At 35.8% G+C, this 16,335-nt stretch overlaps 1 protein-coding gene across 1 annotated transcript in view; it reads left to right on the top strand.

The window, feature by feature from the left end:
* Positions 1-16,335, top strand: part of LOC122794790 — a 228,216-nt gene that overhangs the window by 134,427 nt on the left and 77,454 nt on the right. Inside the window, exons 3-4 of the mRNA XM_044063409.1 lie at positions 2,759-2,860; positions 10,802-10,827. Coding sequence (XP_043919344.1) covers positions 2,759-2,860; positions 10,802-10,827 — 128 coding nt within the window. The remainder of the gene's footprint in view (positions 1-2,758; positions 2,861-10,801; positions 10,828-16,335) is intronic.

Raw genomic sequence — 16,335 nt, 5'->3', positions numbered from 1 at the left:
ATAAATGCATGCCAGTGTAATCCCCCTCCCTTGCCAGTTGCCCCTTAGCACTACAAATCTCCCTTTATTATCTTTTTTATCCTCTTCTGTCACTATTGGAGCTCCTCTTGCAATTAATATAAGTACTCCTCTTTTCCTTTGTCCCAGGTATTCCACTGAATAACCATCCTGAAAACCTTTTTTTTATCAAATTCAAATGTTCAGTTCTTTCTAAGTGTGTCTTCTGTAGCATAACTATTTGCACTCTACATTTTTTAATATAGTTCACTACTCTAGTATGTGGGACATTTTAAAACAATTTCAGGTTTTCCTCAGGGTATAAAATAAATGCAAATACATTTAGGAGATTGTAGTAAACTATGTTCCCACAAATAATTTCCCATATTTACAGAGACAGGATAAGAGAAGTATTTAAGTGAATGGATTAAAAAGGATTCTATAACGTCAGCTAAGGATATGTAGGAAGAGACTGAACATAAGATAAATACAAACACTGAGAAGTTGGAAGCTTTTGAATATGAATATGGGTAGTAAGGTACAAACAGTAAAAGTTTCTAGTCCCTTTAGTATTATATACAGGGTAGGCACATTCCCATCCCTTTAATATTGTATACAGGGCAGGCATGTTTTTTTTTAATCAAAGAGAAGCTGTTGACCATAATTAATGAAGAATTGAATGAATTTATTTGGGAAGGAAAGTGGACAAGAGTTAACTAGAATATGTTGTTTCTTCCCACAAAACAATGTAGTTTAGGATTACTATATTTTAAGGGATACTTTACTTTAGACTTACACAATTATGGCTAATATACATTACATAAGCAGAAGTTTACAAATCAAAGTGGAAAGAAATTATGTTGAAACTCAGGCAGGGTCAGGAAATAAGGAAAGAGTAGAATTTTAGATGTAGGTCCCTAAGGAGAATAATAAGAACCGTTAAGATTATTATATTTACAAAGTAGCAGAAAGTATTTTGAGAACTATGTTAAAAGAGGAATAGAGAAAGGACATTTTGCCAATAGGGATGACATGATGTATGGGACAGAAAATAGGCAAGAGGGAGCCAAGATTAACTGGAGAAAATTAGTAAGGGAACAAAGATTTTCAGAGCATATAACTAGGCATGAAAAAGTCATAGAGTAAAATAAGACCAAGCAGAAGTTTAGATTGTGGTTTGGAAATGACCTTCCTTACCAGAGACTGATAGCAAAATGTAAACAAAGAGAAAGGAAAAAAAGGAGTGTTTAATGAAAGACCAGCTCTCAATGAGTTTTGAGCTGAGTCTGTAACAGAAGCTGAAATTAAAAAAAAAGATATAATTAATAAGAGATATAAAATAATGTATGATAGCTATAAAAAACAATTGGAAGATGTTAGAAAAGACTGCAAAATGAGAATGGAAAGGCAATATACAAAGGAACAATAGAAGGATGTATGTATAGCTCCCTAGTATGCAAAAAAATTGAAGGTTTAGGATTTTTACATGGAAGTGTTTTTATAGGTATGTTTATGCCCCAAGTACACTTGAAGGATTTTATTTCACAGGTAGACAGCATATCTTAGAGGTGTGATTTGAAAGAGAAGGGTATTTGGGAACATGTTTTCGCAAGTTGGCAAATTGTAAAATTCAATACAGGGTACTTTTTCAGAAATGTTAGGAAAGCAAATTATGGTAACTTGGGAAATTATTCTTTTGAGCTGGGATATAGAAACTGAATTGTCTATACACAGTAAGGTCCTGCTATGCTTAATGCTGCTGTCTGCTAAAAAAGCAATCACAAGAAAATGGAAACCAAAATCTAAACCAATTGCAACTGAATTAATTGAATGTTGTAAAGGAAATAAAAGAATTAGACGTAGAATGTTCATAAAAGTGAAGCAACAAACTACACAGAAATAAATGGAATTTATGGGAACACAAGGAGGAGCAGGAGTGAAATTTCAGTGAAGGCAGGACTTGCACAATCTATATAAAGTTGAAATGAATGATAATTGATAAGAAAGAAACCATATATATATATATATATATATATATATATATATATATATATATATATAAATAAATGCAGGAAAAAGAAAAATGTTTGTAATGATTTGTTTTCTTTTGTGTAAATATATGTGTACCCATGCAAGTGTGGAACGTGTGAAGTTTATAAAATATAAAAAAAAAAAAATCAAAAGTATGATCTCCAATCATCTATGTTAATATACGTTATTCATGATCAAACTGTTGTATTTTCTACCTTCATGTACCCCATAATGCAACATACAGTGCCCAAGGAATCAGTTTCTGGATATTTTTCACAGTTAACTACAGCAATTTCTACCTCCTCTTCCGAACATGAATGGCGGTGGGAATTTTTTCCAGGTCTGACTGCCTGTAGGAGATTATTTAATGGATGTATTTGGGATGTGCCTGCAGAAACATATATGGTGCAGGGTTTGATTCTTTCAGCTCTCCTTCATCTAGAATGTGAACTTTAGCAAGTCACTTAACCAGATATTGCTCCTGTGTCACCCCTGTAGAGACAGTCTGTGTTCAGTGGACCTACCAGGTAAACAAATGGGTATTATTACATCAAATAATTTCTGCAAAGCACAATTAGCATCAGAATGCAGCTACATGTTTGCTTCATTTTTCTCTGACATGTGACAGTTTAGCTAATTAGTGTGAAGAGCATTAATAACTGTGGTGTATTATTTATTACATCAATTAAAAGTAATTTAAAAGTTCCCTTTGCGTGCTTTTTACCCTCAGAAAACTCATGGAACCATATCACTTGGATAGTAGCAACAGTCTGCATTGTATTCGCGGTGGCATTGGTGAAGTCAGCCATTTGTGGAAACCTTAAGCAGCAAGGTAACTAGAGTAAGATACTTTAAAGATTCTTTCTGTTAGCAGTATTTCTTACAAACATTCTCATGTGTTTTTTGCTTGCATATTTCCCATTATCAGCTAAAATAGCACTCATCAATAGTATATGTTGAAATATAAACATAGCCACCAAACCAATGATGGAGAAATAGCTTTGCTATATGTGCCACCCATGACCTTCTAATCTGGGTGCCGATGGGCCAGATCGTGAGGAGGATTGTGATGAAAATCTGAAGAATGGCTTATCTTTTCTACAAGAATGCTATGAGGACTCCACTTGACAAGTCCACCTCATTCTGGTGTTGTCAGCAATGGCAAATGAGCCTGAAAAAATTGAGAAGTGTTAGGATTGCTCATGTGTATAAGTATGTGCTTGCAGACAACCTGATATCTGGCGATAACAAGTGCTTGGCTGATTGCATAGTTTGACAGGTGAGGAAGGTGCCACTTAGTGTCAGATAAAGAAAGAGAGAGAGAGAGAGAGAGAGAGAATGAATGGGCAGCATTGATAACTGGTGTTCCAGAGCATGAGGTCAGCAAATAAAATAATAAAAAAAGGAAAATTGTTCTGTTCCCTGACCAGGCTTGAGCTAGTCATAAACATTGTATAATATTGACTTGTTCAACATAATTTATGCATATACAGCTGACTAGAGTCAGGAATCCATTTTCTAGATGCTGCTATGGCTTGCTAGACCAGGGCTTTCCTAAATACAGAGTCATTTTTTGTCTTTGTATTTAGATATTCCTTTTTTGTTAATTGTTATTCATTAGTAGTATAACTCCTTCAGACATACCTTAGGGGAAATAAAAGAAAAAACAGAGAAACAAATTTCTTTAACCCTTCATAGCACATCTCATTTTTTTAAGACAAGATAATGAATTTCCTAAATCTCGTGGCTTCCCTAATCATATGCCAGATCATCTTCCAATCCCTTTCTCAAATTTCCATTTCCATATAATTCTGCCAGCCCCACCTCATTCTCTCTTCTGTTTTCCCCCATCTCTCTTAATGCCACATGCAGCTATGTGTTTCATACCCTTTTCCCCATATATTCAAAAAGTGTTGTCCACTGCAGCTCCATTGATATCTTGCATAGCCTAATTGCTTTTGCAGAAATGTTGTCAAGTATCTCTAAATTAAATGTTCCCCATGTTCAAGAATCCATTTGTTTTTGCATTGTATCCATTTTCTGCCCTACTTTCCCCAATAAGTGGTGCAAATAGAGAATCTTCTCAACTGAGCTGCTCTCCAGTGGACCTCAAAATCTGGCACCCAAAACCTTCCTGACCCACTGACAAGGATATTATATTATATTCTTTCATAATACCCTGACCCTTCCATTCGTCAGTAAAAATCACACCATATTCAACAGCTTAGAAAATAACTCCTTTCCCTTTCCTGGACCTAAAGGAATAGCTTGGAAAATACAAAACTTGTGGGAGCAATATCATCTGTAAAGTGATAATCCTTTCTGCATAATCCAGATGTCATTTTCTCCTCTTGTGAAGCAGAGATTTGCACTTTGCCAAAACCTTTTCATAATTTATTGCTACTACATATATTGTGGGTGCCAATCAGAAACCCAAATATCCAAAGTGATTCTTTTACCATACAAAGAAATATATTTCCATATCTTAATATAACCTTAGGCTTGGTAATGATGTATAGAAATTTTGTCAGCTGAGAACAGTGGTTAACAGAAAATCTACTTGAAAGAATTTCAGTGTCACCTCCCAACTAAAATAAAGAAGCTTTATATGTGTGTGTATAATAAATAATACTGTGTGGGACTTTGCTCTACACCCTGTTTTAGTCTGTATATCAGTAACTTGAGTCCTTTAGATGAGACTTTAAACTGAGGCCCCATCTGCTTGAGATGGTGGTAGCTCAGGTGAATGTAAAAGATCCTACTGCACCTATCAAAAAGAGTAGGGGGAGTTCTCTGATGCCCTGGCTAAATTTCCCCAAGTAGAAATACCACCTGAAGTCTTCCCTGAAAAGAAGCCACTAGCATATTGGGACTAACATGTTCAGCAAAAGACAAATAAATAAATAAATGTTTTTATCTATGTGTTTCTCATAGTCTTGCAATATGGTTAGGAGAGTTCTAGCTGTAAGATGTTAACAAATTTGGGATTGCTTCAGTGCAGACTAGGGCCCCTGGAAGGGAGATGCCAAGGTAACGTGGATAGTACACCCAAGTACCACTCTGAATTGTACTTATGGATGTCCATGGTGTACATATGGATATGTGTCTAATCTGGTCAAAAATAAAAAATCAAGCTTTTACAAACACATCACCCCTGCATCTTTGATAGCTGCAGTTTCTCTACTGGAATCTAACCAGGAGAACTGCACAGCCGGACTAAACTATAAACTGATAAAATCATATAGGAAGGAGGGGCTGAATTTTATTTATCACTTCAGATATGATGTCATGGGGTGTCTACTTAGCCAGAATATTTCTGAATGTCCATCTAAAACGCAACTAATAAGATAGGAAACATACTCTGCTGTCCCTGTAAATTCAGTGCCAAAAATAAAGAGAACAATTCCAATCAGACATCTGCCATGTTATTCATGGAACAAGTTGTGTAACTATTTATGATGCATTTTTGCAAACTTACTAAGCTATAACCTTGAAATGATATACATTAAATAACGCAGTAGATATCTGTAGAGCATGCCGAGGTATAAAGCCACTTATAAGGCTTTATAGCCCTGGAAAGGTGCACTGCCGTCATTTATCATATATCCTATCTTAATTTGTTGCACTTATAGTAGGTTTAAAAAGGGGAAAATTGAGAATGAGCATCTGCTTGTGTATGTAATAGAAATCTAATGAGCAGCCATGTGACCTTTTACATATAATGAGATTATGTATCAGTGCCTTCCTTTTTTAAATTGTGTTGAATTGACACTTAAGATATAAGCAAAAATATATTTATATAAAAGAAAATAAACCATGATAACATGTTCCAAGTTACAAACATTATATATGACATATGTTTTTTGTATAACTATCATCAATCCAGCACTACAAAAATTTGCTGAAATTCTACCTTCCCTTAAACCTCACTCCTTCTCCTCCTGCATATTATTTTGCTTGTATTTTTCCCACAATTTCCATTTTTCTATGTAATTTGCTCCTACCCTTTTCTAAAGATCCTACTTCCAGTTCTTTTATCACTGTTAAAATATTCATTACTTCAAATATACTTGATTTAGACTTTGATTTCAGGGAAGTAAATAGTTTGGGAAGAAATAGCCAGGGAATTGTTATGGCTAGGCTTGTATAGGCCATAGCCTAGTACCAACCTATGAACCTATGATGTCCATTTTTCTAGTAACTATTTTTTGGCAGCTGCCAGAATTAAACTTGGCAAGGCCTTACAATATCTGGGCAATTCAGTTCCTGTAAGCCAGCACAAAAAAAAAAATAATTTCCTTAGTTACACCCATTTGCTCACTCAATATTTATGACATAGTACTCTGTAGGGAATTTTTAAAGTAAAAAAATAATAAAACAGCCACCAAGGACTAAACATAGGTCTTCACTGTTTTAATAAAGCAAAAAAGCACAGAACCAAATAATTAAGCGCTTTCACCAGGCATAAACCGCTGGTTTCTGAAGAGTCATTTGGTATTGCAAAGAGAACATTTAAATATATAGACAATCAATTAGTTAATTGATTAATTAATAAACTAACCAACCAAAAAATATATATGTCAAAATTAATTGATTAAAAAGTTCTTCATAAATACCCACACATTCAACCTCATGTTACCATAATAACTTTACAATAGACATTAACTAAAATCCAAAAATTCTTTACAGTCTCTTGTGTTAAAAGGCAGAATAAAGAGTATTGTAACACATATATAATTTATATCATGTGACAATAAGTAGCCAAACTAATATATTGTTTAATACATAGTAATGACATAACAACAATTGTCAACACTATGTATATATTTTTTATTTCCCCAAATTAAAACTGATTTGCCTTTAACTTTAAAATAGGCATCAGGGGGACACCATCATTCAAACCAGGTGGCTTCAAGGCATTAAGCCTAAGTTGCCAAGTTATTTCCAAGGCTCCAATTTTATTATTGGTGTCACACCCCCTTTCACTAGTGACAACTCGATCTATAACAAAAAATACAAACTTTTTAAAATTCTTACATTTTTTCGTATGTAAATAAAGTGCATTGTGCTCATCATTTCTATTGATGTACCTTAAATGTTCTGAAATCCTGTCACGTAATCTACGAATGGTCTTACCCACATAAAACCCTTCACATGAAATGCAGGAGGCAACATATACAATATACTTGGTGTTACAATTACATATCCCTGGACATGAAATAGTATACTTATAATCATTTACACATAAGTATGGACCATCACTGATGTATCTACACCATTCTACACATGCCACAGTTTTTCATAAGTGACTTTCTTCGAACATTGGCTTCTCTTTCAAAAATACCTTTTAAGTTATTCCCTCTACTGTAAACTATCAATGGTTCTTGACCTAGAGTTTCTTTGATATTATCACTTAAACAGAATTTCCAAGCATTCCTCAAGCATGTCACCAAATCATGAGCCCTGTCCTTGTATTTTAATACAAACATGCCACATGGTTTCTCTTGGTTGACTTCATTGGGAGTACCAGGTGTTACGTTCCGCAAAATAGGAATGTAACATGTTTCTCTTTTTCTCATAATCTCTCGTTTGATGTTTAGTAATAATTTTAAGGGATATACCCTATCTAAAAACATTCCTATCAATTTATACATTTCCTCTTTAAAGGTTAGGTTATCACTAACCAACCTAGATGTTCTCACCATCTGTCCCCTTTATGATTCCTTTTCTTTGGTGGTAGGGGTGACAACTATTGAAATGTAAAAGTGAGTTTGAATATGACTCTTTTCTGTAGATATTACTACACAAGCCTTGTGATGTTTTCTTTATAGTTAAGTCCAATAAATTAATCTCTTCATTATGCCAAGAATAAGTGAATTTATAAAAATCAGTTGTGGCATTTAAATAGTCAATGAACTCTTCTATAGAAATTTCGTCTCCCTTCCACAGGATTAGTACATCATCCAAAAATCTGTTGTATAAAAGAATATTATCTTTATATTTGGATGGAAAAATAAAGAGGCTCTCCCATGCAAGTAGTACCAAGTTGGAAAAAACAGGGGCACATTTGGCTCCCATTGCTACACCAGTTAGCTGCTGCTTGAGAGGCTTAGGGAAGTTAAAGACAAGAGTAGTTATGTTTTTGTGACAGTGGATGTGGTCAACTTATTTACTGTCATTCCCCATGAACAGGGATTGGTTATGTTCCATGAAAGTGTCTCAAGAAGTAGAATGACAGATAAAAACAAAATAAACCTGCTGATAGACCTTATGCTGCTTGAGGGGCTTAGGGAAGTTAAAGACAAGAGTAGTTATGTTTTTGTGACAGTGGATGTGGTCAACTTATTCACTGTCATTCCCCATGAACAGGGATTGGTTATGTTCCATGAAAGTGTCTCAAGAAGTAGAATGACAGATAAAAACAAAATAAACCTGCTGATAGACCTTGTGGAATTTATATTAAAAAACAACTTTATTAGTTTTGAGGGTGAAATCTATCAGCAGCTAACTGGTGTAGCAATGGGAGCCAAATGTGCCCCTGTTTTTTCCAACTTGGTACTACTTGCATGGGAGAGCCTCTTTATTTTTCCATCCAAATATAAAGATAATATTCTTTTATACAACAGATTTTTGGATGATGTACTAATCCTGTGGAAGGGAGACGAAATTTCTATAGTAGAGTTCATTGACTATTTAAATGCCACAACTGATTTTTATAAATTCACTTATTCTTGGCATAATGAAGAGATTAATTTCTTGGACTTAACTATAAAGAAAACATCACAAGGCTTGTGTAGTAATATCTACAGAAAAGAGTCATATTCAAACTCACTTTTACATTTCAATAGTTGTCACCCCTACCACCAAAGAAAAGGAATCATAAAGGGACAGATGGTGAGAACATCTAGGTTGGTTAGTGACAACCTAACCTTTAAAGAGGAAATGTATAAATTGATAGGAATGTTTTTAGATAGGGTATATCCCTTAAAATTATTACTAAACAAACGAGAGATTATGAGAAAAAGAGAAACATGTTACATTCCTATTTTGCGGAACGTAACACCTGGTACTCCCAATGAAGTCAACCAAGAGAAACCATGTGGCATGTTTGTATTGAAATACAATGACAGGGCTCATGATTTGGTGACATGCTTGAGGAATGCTTGGAAATTCTGTTTAAGTGATAATATCAAAGAAACTCTAGGTCAAGAACCATTGATAGTTTACAGTAGAGGGAATAACTTAAAAGGTATTCTTGAAAGAGAAGCCAATGTTCGAAGAAAGTCACTTATGAAAAAAATGTGGCATGTGTAGATGGTGTAAATACATCAGTGATGGTCCATACCTATGTGTAAATGATTATAAGTACATTATTTCTTGTCCAAGGATATGTAATTGTAACACCAAGTGTATTGTATATGTTGCCTCCTGCATTTCATGTGAAGGGTTTTATGTGGGTAAGACCATTCGTAGATTACGTGACAGGATTTCAGAACATTTAAGGTACATCAATAGAAATGATGAGCACAATGCACTTTATATAAATACGAAAAAATGTAAGAATTTTAAAAAGTTTGTATTTTTTGTTATAGAGCAAGTTGTCACTAGTGAAAGGGGGTGTGACACCAATAATAAAATTGGAGCCTTGGAAACAACTTGGCAACTTAGGCTTAATGCCTTGAAGCCACCTGGTTTGAATGATGGTGTCTCTCTGATGCCTATTTTAAAGTTAAAGGCAAATCAGATTTAATTTGGGGAAATAAAAAATATATACATAGTGTTGACAATTGTTGTAATGTCATTACTATGTATTAAACAATATATTAGTTTGGCTACTCATTGTCACACGATATAAAATATATATGTGTTACAATACTGGTTATTCTGCCTTTTAACACAAGAGACTGTAAAGAATTTTTATTTATTTAATGTCTATTGTAAAGTTATTATGGTAACATGAGGTTGATTGAATGTGTGGGTATTTAAGAAGAACTTTTTAATCAATTAATTTTGACATATATATTTTTTGGTTGGTTAGTTTATTAATTAATCAATTAACTAATTGATTGTATATATTTAAATGTTCTCTTTGCAATACCAAATGACTCTTCAGAAGCCAGCGGTTTATGCCTGGTGAAAGTGCTTAGTTATTTGGTTCTGTGCTTTTGTGCTTTATTAAAACAGTGAAGACCTACGCTTAGTCCTTGGTGGCTGTTTTATTATTTTTATTTTTAGTTTAAAGTGTTTCACTTTATCCGTTTGGATTTTGTTTGTTATTCAATTTTTAAAGTCTGCTAGCTCATTACACTCCCTGTATTAATGCCTTCCTTGAGACATCCTTTATATATGAGTAATCACCCACAGCAAAATCATATTCTGACCTGTACTGATGTATCTTGTAGCTAAAACCTGTCTGTGCACCCTGGACTGCCTGCTTAGTATCCCCAAGAAATAAACTATGGTTGTACTCCATGACCTTTGTCGATTAAATTTAATATTAATAAATGAACACATTTTGTTTTGTGCATTTATGTAAGTGCCCATGTGGCAAGTCTAATTGGGTGCTCTTATAAATATTTACAGGGGGGCAAGTTCACTTTGTATGTGTTTATCAGTGTTCGACTGCAAATTACTGTAATTTTCAGAAGAAACTCTGTTAGAATCTTAAATGTTCCACACCCCAAAACATTGTCTATAGAGTTTTGAATTGTTAATCTTATTGCTTTTCCTGTAACTATTAAGTATTAATTTTTGATGTTTTATACCCTTACAGGAGTGATGCTGAAGAATGCAATCAAGGTAAGTCATGTTTTTGTTTTGTCTAATATATTCTTCCAACAAAGAAAATAAACAAAAATGGGAGAATCCAACAAGGAAGAAACTGCAGGCATTATCATGTAAAGCCTAAGCAAGGCAATGGTTCTGTTGTCTAAATGTTTCACTAACAATGCAGCTAAATCCATTGATTTGGATTAAGGGTTTCAGCCAAGTATACTCACCAGTTCTGTCAAGTGTGTGGTGAACATGTAATAGAAGAAACATACATCAAACTAATAAATAAATATACACAAATAGTTATCTTATCTAGATAAAATACAACTATAAGATGAGAAACTGTAGAATCATATTTTACATTCTAAACTAATGGACAAAGCATCTCTTTTACAGGTATAAGCTCGGCTCGCAGTGATACAGAATAGTCCCCTTTTCCTCTGGACAAATAAACTGCTCTAGTTTATTTTAAAATGTCTTGCATGAAATTAAGTATTTGTTGTTTAGTCAGGACTGCAGAACTGTAGTATCTGCAGTATGATTTCTTGACAATCAAGTTTCTACAGTTTAAAAAAATTTAAAAATTAAACTTGTATGTGCAATGTGCATTTATATATATATATATATATGTGTGTGTGTGTGTGTGTGTGTGTGTGTGTGCGTGTGTGTGTATGTGTGTGTGTTATTATAGAAAATAACAAAAAGGTGAAATTTTGGGCATTCTTCTGTAGGGCTTTGCTCCAGTTTTGTCTCTGATTGCATTCCTACTGGTAGGCTAATCACATGGTACCATGTTGGTATTAACATTATAAGGTGTCACTTGTTACATAAGACAGAAAACTGCAGCTCTCTCTGCACTCATAGTTATTGTCCAGGTGGAATTAAAGAGCCTCCGTACATTTACTTATTTATTTTTGTTTGACCAACACAATATTCTCAAGGATTCATAAACAATCCCGTGGCCTGTGATAAAAGGCCCTGTTGCTGAAGTGTGGTATTTTGAGATTCATGCACACACATTATCCACAATGAAGAAAGATCTCATTATTGTCTAATTTGTATGTCACATGATGAGCACTTCCTGCAGTAGTTAGTTAATGGTGGTGGCTGCATCATGTTAGCACATATGGTCCCCATCACCTTCCTGTACACAAGCACACAGTAAAGCACAAACATGCACACACACCACATACCCTCACACCTGTCCATGTTGTCAAAGCATTCATGATGTTGCCTATTCCCTTGCCCTGGTAATCCACAGATGATTACAGTCGGTCTTTAATACCAGACATTTAAGTTTCACACTTCATGTCCTTCAGTAAATGCATGCCAGGGCAATAACTGTTATCCTACAAGGTTGAAAGGTATGCCTAACTTTCCCTGTCCATCTCCCTCATACATCACAAAACATTATAGGTATCGTATAATGACTTAGATCCTCAATATATGTTCAAAAAATCTGCTGGTAAGGTTAGTGCAGTGGGCTAATACAGGGATTTTATGTGCCGAGGGTGCACAGTTCAAGGCTCTTCCCCCACTTTGTACTATTTCTCACCTCCCACAGTCTACCCCTGGTATCTATTAGTGGCACACTGGACTAATATACTCTGTTGGATGTGGGAAAATGCAGGGTTTGATTTCTGTTTAGTATTTAGTGGTTCCCCGCACTTTTTTTAAATATGTGCATTTAAGGCACACCATTTTGAGTATTCATGGTGCCTAGTGTTCCTCCCACCTTCTCATACTCTTTCAATTTATGTGCCATTCGGGCACTCATTTAAAGAGTTATCCCTGGTGGCTACTGATTCCTCCCACACCTTGATCCCCATTCTGTTTACATGCCATTCAGGTACTCATTTAAAGAGTTATCTCTAGTGGCTAGTGGTTCCCGCCACCCAATATTGCAAACTCTGCTCATTAGTCTTGGGGTGTGTGGAAGTATGACAGCCTCCCCAATCGCTCCCTCCACACACACACACACACACACACACACACACACACACACACACACACATAGACCAGCCTAATTTACCCTCTAACTCCCCTACCACAATATCCCAGGCAGACACACACACTCACACATGCACTCACATATGCAGCCCCTTACATAAACACACACATTTCTCCTAACCCTTCTTTACCACTAAACACCACGGCGCTTACCCCTACCACAATGGATGCATTAATTTCCCTATAAAAAATTGCTTTCAGTTATTTTTGGCACAAAGTATTGCATAATTTAAAGCCTTAATTTCCTTTATGGCTCTGACCAGCAGTTACTTGTAAACATAAATTAATAACATTCTTTATATCTCTGGACAGTTAATTGCCTTTCAGTTTGGTAGCTGTGTCTTTTAGCATTAGGTTCATAGAGGGTTACTAGGTGTGCAGTCCGGGAGACCATTAAGGTGCCTAGCCCACATTCCCAATTACCCCAAAGTACTGTCTGGTTTAACTGATTAACTCAAGAAAACATACTAGGCAGATGAAATCAGGGAGATTCAAACCCTGTATGACAGAAAATGGCTTGTTAATAGCTTGTAGCCTTAATCTTTTACACTTACTGCCAAAATTTGCATTGATTTATTGCATTTTTGTGACTGCTAATATGCAAGTCAACTCTGCACATGAAAGACATTCAGTAAAATAAAGGGTAACACATTGGCAAAAAGTAATCTCATGTGTGATGCAGTCTCTATTTTGCATTGTTCTGGTCATATATTAACAATTATGAGAAGTAGTCAAACATGTTTATAAACAATGAAGAAGGAAACAAATCACATTCATTCCTCCATTTACATAAAACCAAGGCTGTAAACCTGAGTTTCTATAGTTAACCAAAAGTAAAACATATAGTTAACCAAAATTAAAACATGATATACACAGCATAAACAAGAAATCTGTACAAAGTTAAAAGTAATCATCATTCCCTTTGGCAAAAACAATGTTCCTTTACACTATCAAATTAAGAATATCCTATGTACCTACAAAGTGGTAAGAGATCTGGGATCACAAGTAAGCTGTGACCTTAACATTGACCACCATGTGTCTGCTGTAGTAAGGAAGGCTTTCTGCATAGCACACCTGATAAGCAAAGGCATTGCCTCTAGAGCAAAGGAGGCTATAACTCCTCTATACTCATCACTAATCAGGCCCATAACTGAGTATAATGCCCCCTTTCAGCATGCACTGTACAAAATACCTGCAACAACTGGAGAGACCACAGAGGTTTCTAAGAAGTTCAAGGGACACCAGCATGTGCCTTACACAGACCGACTAAAGTCCCTGTCACTATACTCAGAATTGTATAGACTTCTTAGGGGAGACTTATGCCTGGCTTACAGAGCAATCTCCGACCCAAACCTAATGAATTTGCTGCACATCCATAAATCAAACTACCCATTCCAGGGACCTAAATATGCCCTGTGACTTGAATAGGACATGCTGGAGGGACAGATTTGTCTCCCAGTGACTGACGCATCTTTGTAATAGGCTGCCAATTCATGTGAAGCAGAGCATCTCTATGACACTGTTCAAAAGGAATGGGTCACCATAAATTCTTACTAAGGATAGCTCCCACAACCCTCCTGGACATGGGCAGTCATTACTAAACACAATCCTGGGTAATGACTAGAGTATCTGTGGTATTACATCGCCATGAAATGCCTAGGCTTGAAATGACCTCTGGGTTGATAATCTAGTAACCTCCTATGATCCTATGATAACAGGGTGTCAAAGGCCCAAAAAACAAGGACAGATTTTAACTATTGCTCTTATAAACATAGAAGGTTGCTAGAATAACAGATTTTGCATTAGCATACATTTTATGAAGTATGTACTGTCATCATTTAGTTTCATAGATCTAAATTGATTGGCAAGAAAACCACAAAGTTTATGAGAAACGAGACACAAATATGAGGCAAAAATCTGGATATTCTGTGAAATTCTGGACAATTGAGGGGTATGCCTGCAGCTGCCTGTGGCTTGGACCACCAGATTGTCATTGCAAAGTTTATAACTAAATTAAAGAAAACAGGAAAGGTCCCCAGGCCAACAAGACATGAATTCAGACAAACCAGGATTCACACATGAAAACCCACCATGAAGACTTGCAGGACCGGTGGTGCCCAAAATTATTAGTTTTGGAAGCTGGAGTGAAAACGCTTAACCTGTCTGTAATAAATTGTTTTGGAAGTATATTTCTGTGTCGTTTTGTTGGGCACCACAGGTCCTGCAAGTTTTCAAGATATGAATTCAACAGCATTCTATATGAGCATGTAAAAACAACATATTTAAGGGGTTTTGTCTAGTGAAAAGAGTACCTGAAGAACTATAGTTAGACGTTTGATATCCAGGAAGTGGTAATAAAAACATTCCAAATACACAGAAGATTCTTCTTCTTCTTCTTTTGGCTTTTCCCAGTTAGGGGTCGCCACAGCAGATCACCGGTCTGCTCATGATTGGCAGTGGAGTTTTTATGGTGTCAAGTTGCCAGCCCAGCACCCAACCTTCCACTGAAGGCACACACACACACACACACACACACACACACACACACACACACACACACACACACACACACACACACACACACACACACACACACTCACACCTAGGGCCAATTTAGAGTGTTCCATCCACTTACAGCATGTCTTTGGGATGTGGGAGGAAACCGGAGCACCCGGAGGAAGCCCATGTGACCACAGGGAGGACATGCAGACTCCCCACAGAAGGCACCCCAGCCGAGGGTCGAAACGGAGAACCTCTTGCTGTGAGGCCCAAATACACAGAAGATTAAGAAGGTTAAATGGCTGCCTGTGGAAGCCTTGGAAATAGTTAAGGAAAGAATAAGCTCAAAAGGCAATGGAGACAGAAAAATATACTAAAATGAATGTGGAGTTCTAGAGAATAGCAAAAGTAGTTAAAAAGACATGTAAATGAGCAATTGAAAAACTAACAAGATAATAAAATGAGAAAGACTAGGGATCTGTAGCAATATTGAAGGAAACCTCCATATTAAAATGGGCATGGTGTGAGCTAAAGATGGGAGGATCCTAACAAAAGCAGAAAATATTAATAAAAGGTAAAAACAGTATACAGAAGAATTATATAAGAAGGACCTCCCTACCTGAGGTACACTTCCTGCTATTTTTCCAGAGAAGAACTAAAATGTGTGGTCTGTTTCCCGGTTGTTTTACCCATGTAATGGCTAGTATTATGTAATAAGAAAGGAGTCTAGGGATGTTCAGAAACATCTGGAAGCTAGATGAGAAAGGCAGTTATCCATCTGCAGCTATTTTCCTTATATAAGTAATGATACTGCAGTGGTAATTCTTCTGTTTTAGCAACTACTGTTATGGTGAGTGTGCTTATACTGTATAACTGCATTTTCACAGCACATGCATGCACTTTCTTGCCTATAAATATTTTATCATGTTGAATTTTACTGTAATGATGTGGCTTCTCTTTCAACTTGTCTACATAAGTGTTAGCAAAAGTAAAATTCTAATGTTAGGAAAAACAAAATATAACAAA

This window comes from Protopterus annectens, chromosome 2.part1 (assembly GCF_019279795.1).
Source record: "Protopterus annectens isolate FY-2018-M chromosome 2.part1, PAN1.0, whole genome shotgun sequence".
Classification (NCBI taxonomy): Eukaryota; Metazoa; Chordata; order Ceratodontiformes; family Protopteridae; genus Protopterus; species Protopterus annectens.
This window is presented reverse-complemented; position numbering and strand designations above follow the sequence as displayed.